General features: G+C 63.1%; 1 protein-coding gene across 1 annotated transcript in view; it reads right to left on the reverse strand.

The window, feature by feature from the left end:
• FLNA (filamin A) overlaps positions 1-9,533 on the reverse strand; it is a 21,255-nt gene that overhangs the window by 11,082 nt on the left and 640 nt on the right. The window contains exons 2-21 of the mRNA XM_007957147.1: positions 6,925-7,188; positions 6,723-6,820; positions 6,493-6,640; positions 5,835-5,953; positions 5,671-5,748; positions 5,422-5,584; positions 5,132-5,332; positions 4,514-4,651; positions 4,316-4,439; positions 4,010-4,146; positions 3,692-3,885; positions 3,481-3,594; positions 3,235-3,378; positions 2,120-2,243; positions 1,869-2,029; positions 1,694-1,784; positions 1,439-1,608; positions 1,165-1,282; positions 779-1,041; positions 4-599 (exon numbers count right to left, since the gene is read on the reverse strand). Coding sequence (XP_007955338.1) covers positions 4-599; positions 779-1,041; positions 1,165-1,282; positions 1,439-1,608; positions 1,694-1,784; positions 1,869-2,029; positions 2,120-2,243; positions 3,235-3,378; positions 3,481-3,594; positions 3,692-3,885; positions 4,010-4,146; positions 4,316-4,439; positions 4,514-4,651; positions 5,132-5,332; positions 5,422-5,584; positions 5,671-5,748; positions 5,835-5,953; positions 6,493-6,640; positions 6,723-6,820; positions 6,925-7,188 — 3,445 coding nt within the window. The remainder of the gene's footprint in view (positions 1-3; positions 600-778; positions 1,042-1,164; positions 1,283-1,438; positions 1,609-1,693; positions 1,785-1,868; positions 2,030-2,119; positions 2,244-3,234; positions 3,379-3,480; positions 3,595-3,691; positions 3,886-4,009; positions 4,147-4,315; positions 4,440-4,513; positions 4,652-5,131; positions 5,333-5,421; positions 5,585-5,670; positions 5,749-5,834; positions 5,954-6,492; positions 6,641-6,722; positions 6,821-6,924; positions 7,189-9,533) is intronic.

Consider the following 9,533-nt stretch of genomic DNA (forward strand, 5'->3'; position numbering starts at 1 on the left):
CCTTGGCCCTCGACACCAGGCCCATAGCACTGGACACCAGAGGTGTCCACGGCAGGCTCCACCTGGAGCTTGCTGGGGAAGTTGGGCACTGGCTGGCCGCCATACTTGATGGTGACGGTGTAGGCCCCAGGGCAGAGCGGGATGTAGGTGATGGTATGGGTGCCGTCACCGTGGTCCTGGATGTACACCTCGGCTGGGAGCCCCGCCTCGGAGCAGATCTCGATGGTCAGCTCTGCGCTGCCCGCGCTCGAGCAGTCCACGTGGAACTGGCCCACCTCGCCGGCTGTGGCCCGTTCCAGCCCGGGGCCCGAACACTTGACCTTGGATGCGTCGAAGCAGGGCACCACGTGGGCCTTGAATGGGGAGCCAGGGATGTGGGTGTCAGCAAAGAGAATGTTGATGTTGTAGTCGCCCGGCTCAGTGGGCAGGTAGGACACAGAGCATGTACCATCCCCATTGTCCAGGCACTCGAGCTGGGCTTCGCAGGGGCCTTCCACCGTCAGGCCCAGGCCACCTGTGCCTGCTCCCTTGGTGTCGATGGTGAAGCGGGCGGGGGAGCCTGCACTGCCCCCCTGCAGCCCAGGCCCAAAGGCCTTAACCTGTGGACGGGCAGGAGGGAGAGAGAGGGTCAGGAGCCAAGGTCAGACCCCTTCCCTGACCCTAGTTCTTCCCATGACCTGGGAACAAGCAAGCCCGGCCAGTGCTCAGCAGACTGGAAAGAAAAAGGGTGATGGTTGGTCTGGAGATGATGTGGTTCCTCTCCCCCAGGCCCAATTACCTTGCTGGGTTTGGTAGGGGACACGGCCTCCAGCGGGAAGGGGCTACCAGGCACGGGCACCCCGTCATAGGTCACTTCCACCTCGTACGGCCCCTCCTCACGGGGCACGAAGCGCACCATGCTGTTGTCGGCCCCCAGGCCGGGCTCCACCTTGCAGGGCACCACAGCACCCGAAGGGCCCATGATCTTGGCTGCCACTTTGCCTTGGCCTCCAGCCCCCTTTGACTTGACTGTGAACTCCTGGTCTTTGCCGACATCCACCTCTGTTGTAGCAACAAGGAGAGGAAGGGCGTCAGAGACACGTGAAGCCTAGTGCAGGGTGCCCCTGGGGGCACACTCAGGTTGGGGTGTCCTCAGAGGTCCCAGGCCCCACCACCGTGACTTACTCTCTCCCAGGCCGGAAACCTTGATCTTGCTGAGGTCCAGGCTGGGAGCCACCCCCACAGAGAAGGGGCTCTTGGGGATGGGGTCCCCTCCATAAGTGACATTGATGCCCACTGGGCCCTAGTGAGGTGCAAGAAAAAAGAGGTCACGTGACTCGGTCTCCTGGCCCCCACCAGGCCCCGGAACCAGGCAGGTCCCAGCCGCAACACTCCACCAAGTACTCAGGGGCCTAGTGGGTAGGGTGGAACGTGCAGCCTCGGGGGCCAAGACACGTACCTGTTGCACAGGCGTGTACTTGACCGTGTAGGTGTTGTCATGGTGATCGATGATGTCCACGTCCCGTGCCACATCCCCTTTGGCCAGGCCCGAGAACTGGACGTCCAGCTTGCCTTTGCCAGCAGCTTTGGCATTGACCGTGAAGTGGGTGGGTTTGCCAAGCTCGACACCTGAGGGGACACGGCGACCTCGTAGGAGCACCTCGGCCCAGCCCCGCAGGCCCCTGACCTCCCACAGAGGAGGGGACATGCTCACCAGTGCGACTGAGGCCAGGCCCCTCCACCTTCACCTTGCTGGCATCATGGGAGGGTTCCACCTTGACCCTGATGGGGCTGGTAGGGGTGGCCTACAGGAGGGGGGGGAGCAAGGTGAGTGGGGAGCACACCCCGACACCCAGGACGTTTGGAGGGCTGAGCCCAGCAGCACCCACCTGGTCAGCAAAGAGGACCATGATGGTGTAGCTGCCAGCCCCGCGGGGTGTGTACTTGACCGTGAAGGTGTCATTGTCATTACGGATGATGTCAAAGTCGATGTCGGCCTCGGCCGGGCCCACCACACCAGGGGCACACTTGATGCCGATGCTGACGTCTCCTGTGGCAGGCAAGGGGGCGGAGGCTGCTCACAGAGAACTGCCCACCCCTGTGGACCACCTGCCCACCTACCTGCCCGTGGCCCTCGTACCCTGGCCTGCCTCCGTGCAGTCCACAGTGAAGTAGGTGGGTTCGTGCGCCTTGAGCCCTGTCTTGGCCACTCCAGGTCCATAGACCTTCACTTTGTTTGGGTGGCTGCCGGTTCCCACGTTCACCTGCAGGGCAGGGACATGGACGTGATCGGCCTGGAGTGGCAGATGGCTCCCTTCTTCCCTTGGTGTAGTTGCTACAGCAGGTTGCCTGGTGGTCCCTCAAAACTGAACAGAGACCCAAGTGCTCACTGCCAAACTCAGTGGCTGTGCGGTCAGCGCCAGCTCCTGGCCCTCCCACGTGTGTCACCGAGCAGCTGGGCTCCCCTCCCTTCACACTCTAATTGCGGGTTTCTAATGCCAGCCTTCCTGGAGTCAGACAGCCAGGCCTCTCTTCCAAGGCACCTCTGTGGAACCCGAGCTGCCCATCCTTTGGTTAGCAGCCCAGCACGCTGACCACATGTAGCCCCCGGGACTCCCTTACGAAAAAACACGGAAAACATTCAGTGTTGGCGAGGCTGATGGGAACAGGACATGGTGCAACCACTATGCCAGACCGTCGGAGCACAGAATTACCACGTGACCCGGTGAGTCCACTCCTAGGTGTGGATCCTCTCGAGAATTTAAAGCAGATGACCAATAAATACTTAGACGTGAATGCTCGTAACTGCTCAAAAGCAGAAATAACTCAAGAATCAAGCGACAGAACCACCACCAATCCGTGGCCCATCCATGTGATGGAACATTACTCAGCCATGAAGAGGAAACAAGTTTGGATGTGCTACGACACAGGTGACCCCTGAAAACATGCTGCTGAGCAAATGAGTCAGACCCAAAAGCACGAAGGTGGTACAAACCCATCTCCATGAGCATCTGAAACAGGCAAAGGTACAGGGGCCGGGGGCCAGGGATCGACTGCTGATGGCACCCGGCCTCTGTTCGGGGCAATGCTCGCCCAACCCTGAACGCTGCTCAAAATTCTGACGTGCATGCGTTAAGTGAGGGAACCACGTGATGTGTAAAGTATACCTCAGTGAGCTACTAAGAAAACAAGAGAAAGCGAGAGGCCCTGGGGGACGGACTACAGCTGGTTCAAGCCCCTGGAGAGCCAGCTCACTCGGAAGGGGCTGTTGGGGATGCTGACGCCTCCCCAGGACACCATGGCCGTGTGCTTCACAGGCTTCCTGGGCACGTAGGTGCAGCTGTAGGTGCCATTGCCATTGTCCTTGACCATGGCCTCCACGGGGCAGCCCTCATTGTCCTGGGAAAAGTAAGCAGGAGGGAGAAGTGAGGCTTGTCAGTGCCCCTTGCCTGCAGTGGCCTGGGCCCCCATCCCACTGTCCCCCCCAGGACGACTCCGCACCTGTACTTGGACCTTGAGGGGGGCCTTGCCCCCGAGCTTGGTGTCCACGGTGAACTCTGCTGGCTTGTTGACTGACACACCTGTCTTCTCCAGCCCAGGCCCTCGGGCCTTCACCTAAGAAGGGCCAGCGGGGTCTCAGGTCTGGGGGCCGGGGACAGAGTGGCCTGGCTGATGGGCAAGGGCGTAGGCAGCCCTACACACTGTCCCTTACCCTGTCTGGGTGGAAGTCCTGGGGGGCCTCACGAATGTCCGCCATGAAGGGGCTGAGGCGGATGTCCTCACCATTGCATAGCACGTGCACAGCATACTCGCCGGCCTCTTGGGGCCAGTAGCGCACGTCACAGGAGCCGTCACCTTTGTCGTCACACTCAATCTTGGCCTGGGATGGCCCTTCTACCGAGAAGCCTGCCGAAGGCCCCCAGCTCCATCGGTGCCCAGAACCTCAGGGCATGCGGGGAGCCCTTCCACCTCCCGGAGCCACCGAGTAAGCCCTGCCCTCCACACTGGCCCACTGCAGCCTCCAGCTTACCCAAAGTGCCCACGTCATCCCCGATGGCCTCCACCACAAAGTCCGCCGACTTGCCCACGACGCCGCCTTCCAGCCCAGGGCCCCAGGCCCGCACCTTTTGGTTGCCACACTCAGTGCCTACCTTCACCTCAAAGGGGCTGGAAGAGGAGACACCCCCGCAGATGAGGGGGCCGCCCCTGAGGGCAGCCAGCCTCCACCCAGGCCCCAGGGCCACCCTCCGGAAGGCTCTGGGCAGGGCGGGACAAGATGGGTCAACAGGAGCGGGGAGGCAGCTTGCGGCGCCGCCGGAGGGCGGGAGGCCCTCACCTGCGGGCGATGTTCTGGCCGCCCCACGTGATGGTGACTGTATACGTGCCGGGAACCGTCGGGTAATACTCGAAGCCGTAGACGCCGTCCCCCAGGTCCTTCTGCTTCACCCGCTCTTCACCCTCTGTGGGAAATGAGGAGCCTCAGGCCGAGCTTCCGGGGGCCGCAGCCACCCACCTCCAGCCCGTCCCAACTTACTCGGGCCTTTGATGGTGACCTTCAGCTCCCCGCTGCCCGCACCCTTCGTGTGCACCTTGAAGTCAGCGGTCTCTTTCACCCTCACACCCTTGGGCTGCAGGCCCCGGCCAACAGCCCGGCAGGCACCCGGGTTACAGGCTGTGGACAGAGCACCCAGCTGAGTCCCTGGATGGTCACCCGCCCCCCTCCCCCAGCGCACACCTCAGTGCTTGGCCTGACACACGAGAGAAGGGTGCATGAGAAGGGCCAGCGTGCCCTGGGACCCCAGGCCCTGCTCCACCACAGCCCTCCCTCCCCCGGCCCAGCCCCGACCACGAGGAAGACAGGTCCAAGTACCGTTGACCCTGCAGGCAGAGCAGAGAGTAGCAGCTTTCCAGACAGCTGGAACGAGCTCTTCCGATGAGAGCGTGGAGAAGAAAGAGACAGAGCGCCACCAGGGCGAGAAGAGGAGCACAAGGACCCGGCAGTAGGAAGAGAAGGCACGGCCAGACAGGAGAAGCACGGGAGGCGACGGGCCGGGGCCACCAGGGCGCGGCTGCAGCTGGCCAGGCCCGACCTAGCCCTTGCCCTGCCGTAGGACGCCCAGGGCGGCAGCCAAGGCGGCCAGGGCCAGCGTACCTTGGCCGACTGTGACCGTGTAGGGGCTGCGAGGGATGGGCACGCCGGCGAAAGTAACATAGATCGTGTGGACGCCCTCCATGGTGGGCTGGTAGCTACATCGGTACGTGCTGTCTCCCCGGGCTTCCAGCTGAGCCTCCACTGTGCCTTTCTGTCCAGTAGGGTCCTGGATGACAACCTCCACCTCGCCCGTGCCCGCTCCTGTCACGAGTGGCCAGCTCAGTCGCGAGGCCACTTGGCTGCTTGCTCCTGGCCCGCCAGGGCTCCCTGACCCCCAGCACCCTACTCACCAGCCGTGAAGATCTCAAAGTATGTGGTCTTGTGGGCAATGTTGCCACTGGGCTCCAAGCCAGGGCCCTGGGCGGTCACTTTGCTGGCGTCGCCCTGTGATTTGTCCACATACACCTCAAAGGGGCTCTTGGCAATGTGCTGGCCGGCAAAGAGCACGGTCACCTGTTCCCAGGGGACAAGGCCATGAGCACTGGCCAGGCTCCTCTGCCACTGCCCCCACCCTGGCTCCCTGTGGGCTGAGGGCTCACCTTGTGGGTCCCCGTCACCTCGGGGACGTACCAGACAGAAAAGGTCCGGTTCTTGTCATTGTTGGCAGTCACCTTCGCCTGTGAAGAGAGCCCACCAATTTCTACAAAGAGCTGCCCACCCCAGTGGGTCCCACGGCACCCTTCCAGCCCGCTGGCACCCCTACCTCCTCCTGGTGCCCGGCCGGGTCCTCAACGTACACCAAGACCTCACCCTGGCCGGCACTGCGGGTCTCCACAGTGAATTCGGCGCGCTTCTTCACCATGTTGCCTGTGGGCTCAATGCCTGTGGGCCAGGGCGGAGGACACAGGGCCAGCTGTGAGGCAGTCACCCCTCCAGCCCTCGCCCATGGAGGAACGAGGGCACATCTTTCCCTCTTTGTCCTCTTCACAGGCCCAGTGCCCGTTCCACCCTGCCAACGCCTAGTCAGCCACGTTCCGAACGGGGCGAGTTCACGTACTGTAAACCCCAGCGCATGAACTTGTGGTTCCCAACTGCGCTTTTGTTGCTGAAACAGGTGGGTTTGTCTCTCTGGTTGCCCCACCCCTTGCCTGGGTCCCGGACGCTGCCTGATTCCCAGTGACCCTGCAGCACAGGCCTCCTGGGCCTTGCTCGTCACCACTGACTATAGAACCCACTGGGTTCTCCCTCCCTGAATGTAGCACTTCACCTCAGGCCTATGTGACTTTGGCAATTTGCTAACAAGCTCTTGTCTGGCCAGCCTTGACCAGCTCCTTGAGGACAAGATACCACATGAGTGAAGCTCTGGGCTTCCTAGTTTAGAGTATGCTGGCCTGCAAGGAAGCCCCTGTGCGGCCGCTCACCTGGCCCGTAGGCACGGGCTTTCTTTGGGTTAAGTTTGGGTCGCAAGGGTGCTCCTGGTTTCAGCTTGGCCTTGGGAAACTGGGACAGGTAGGTCATGACAGAGTGCTCGTCTACATTGGGGTCCACGATCTCTTCAGGGGTGATCACCTGTACAGGCAGGAGACAGGAGCCCTTGAGCCCCTGCACTTGGGTGCTCCCTGCACTTGACCGTGACCAGGCTAGCACATACCTGAGGGATGCCGAGCCAGTCGTCGGCCTGCTGCATGGCCTCCCGTGCGTTGTTCACAGGCTTGCTGGCGTCCCAGGAGTCCCAGTCAGGACACAGGCCTGCGGGGAGGGACGTGCCACGAGCCGGTGGGCCGCAGGACCCCACAGAGCCGTCCCCCCACCTTGCCCCCCGTGGGCACCGTGGCAGGGCCCGCCCCCCGCACCTGGAGCACAGCTGTCGACCAGGGCGCCTAGGGCGCGGCCACTCTGCCAGTCCCTGCTGAAGTTGGTGATGGGCAGCTGCGGCAACTTGTTCTGGATCCAGCCCAGCAGCCTCTGCTTGGGCGTCTGCTTCTTGGCCTCCTCGTCCTCCTCCTCATCCCACATGGGCATGGAGATGGAGTAGTGCAGGATCAGGGTCCAGATGAGGCCCAGGATCAGCTTCAGGTTCCCATCCACGATGGCCTTGCTGTCTGTGAGGGGCAGCAGAGGCAGTCTTGGGCGAGGGGCGGAGGGCGCGGGCCGGGCTGGCTGCTCCAGAGCCTGGGGGTGTGCAGGGGCGCTCCCAGGTGGAGGAGGGTGCACCCCTCGACCCACGAGGACAATACACAGCCATCGGGGCAGTGTGGGGGCCAGAGGAAGGCCAAACACGGGCCACAGATGGGGCCAGGAGGGCCAAGGAGGATGCAGAGAGGCTGGCTCTGGAGGGCGACCAGAGTGGTGTGCGGCTGCCCAAGCAGGGCCGTCACCCATGTTCACAGGCCTGTGGGGCTGGGTGGGAGCAGAGCCCACAAGCTGGGCCCCAAGCTGCCTGCTGGCGGGGGTGGCGGCTGGGGAGCTGAGCCAGGGAAGGGGAAGGCTGGGCAGGTGGTTGGGAAATACCAGTGCTGCCCCAGGGTGAGGGGTGGGGCTCAGGGCAGGGGAAGCAGAGGTATTGGGCAAGGACCCCTTGAGTGCAAGGGTGTGGGGGCCCTCTGAGCCCCACAGAGCTGAGCTGAGCTGACGGGAGGAGGTGCTGCTGGCTGTGGCAGGGGCGGGGCCGCGAGCTCCGAGGAGGAATCAGCCAGTGGGTGGCCTGGACCCGACCCCTAGGAGCGCAACTGGGGCCTGCTGGGGTGACTGACGGGCATGAGGCAATCGGGAGGCCTCTCTCAGCCCAGCTGGAGGAGGGGAAGGTCCAGTGAGCTTGGGGCCCAGGATGGGGGTGGTCTCTGCTCCAGCAGCCAGAACAGTTGATGGGTGGGGCTCCCACATCCTGCTGCCTCAGCAGAACCCAGCTCGGTGGCACGCGCCTGCCGCCCTCGCCACCTAATGGGTCGCTGGCCCGTGGGCAGCCTCCCCACTCACCACAGGGGAAGTGGTTAGGGCGCTGCCTCCTCCACCCTGGGCGGGCACCCTGCACCCCTGTCACCATAGTAACCCATTGACCCCCCCCCACACACACACACTCCCCAGAAACCCCTCCCGTGTCTCAGCCTCTTGTCTGCTGAAGGGGTAGGGCACAGAGAGGAGCTGTCCCGGGGCGGGGCTCTGAGATGTGGGCTTCCTAGTTCATCTTTGGAATTCCCTCTGGAGCCTAAAGGCCCATAACCAGAGAGAACATGGGTGTGGTGAGCCAGCTGGGGGCTGAGGTGAGATAAGAAGGGGATGGGCCTCTTGGGCCAAGCGGGCACCGCCTCAAGGACCAGGTGGGCAGCTGGGGAGAATCTGCCCTAGGGCTTGCCTTGCCCTGCCCTGGCCCGACCTACTATCTTTAAGCTGCCCTCCCTGGCGGACAGTAGGGTGGCAGGGTGGTCCAGGCCAGGGGAGTGGGGAAGGGCAGCAAGGTCCAGAGAAGAGCTAAGGCACAAAGCCAGGCCCCGCCCGGCCTCACTCTGGTGGGTGGGGCTGGGCCCGCCCCTGTCCATATTAGGCCAGCCTCTGCAATCCTCTTTCCCTTCGGAAAGGAGGGAGGGGGAAAGGGCCTGGGCTGGGAGAATGACTAGCGGGATAGCCCCGCCCCATCCCGCCCTTTCCCTAGCCCGCTCCCTCCCCATCACTGCTGCTTTCCAACATTTTTTTGCCTTATATGGGAAAGCTGTGGGAAGCGGGCCTGCTCCAGCCAGCTCACAAGAGAAGAGGAGGAGGGAGCAGAGAGGAGGAGACCCCCCAGAGAACTGGGGTGTGGTCCCCCTACCTCCCCACATCCGGTTGCCCCCCTCTAGGGCTCAGAGATGACTCAGCTTGGCTAGACTGAGGCTGGGACTTGGGGGTGGGCCTCATCTTGCCTGGCAGTTGGCGGAAATAGTTGCCACCCTTGGGACCTGCCCTGTGTGTGGGGGGGGTGGGGGTGCGGGGGTGCATCTGAGTCCCAGTCTGGCCGTGCTGGGCAGCAGGGCAGATGTGGGGCCTCTGACTCCTTAAGTCCAGCGGCGCTTCTCCTCCCCTCTCCTGGCCCCCGCCCCCAGCACCCCCGTACTGAGAGGATGCTACAGTCCGCCCAGTCAGAGCCACTCTCCCCGGCCCAGTGACAGGACTCAGCCGAGAGCTGACGGTTGAGCCCCTCCCAAGCGACTCCTGCCTTCTGGCTGCGGGGCCCAGGGCTCCTACGGAAGCAAATTTTGCCCGAGATGAAGAGCAATTTGGTGCCAAAGCAGTCCAGGGCCCAGACTCACTGCTGGAGCCGTCTGACTAACTCTGGGGCTCTCTGGCTCCCAAGTTCCCTGGGTGTGACTTCAATTGAGGGCTGGAATTATTTCCCAGAAGAGGATGGGCAAAAGCGTGAGACCCAAACAATGCGTTTAGGAAGCATGGGCTCCTGGAGGCCGGAGGGCGCCTTCGCGCTGCTCCGGGG

This window comes from Orycteropus afer, unplaced genomic scaffold (assembly GCF_000298275.1).
Source record: "Orycteropus afer afer isolate SDZICR_OR568_19922 unplaced genomic scaffold, OryAfe1.0 scaffold00713, whole genome shotgun sequence".
NCBI lineage: Eukaryota > Metazoa > Chordata > Mammalia > Tubulidentata > Orycteropodidae > Orycteropus > Orycteropus afer.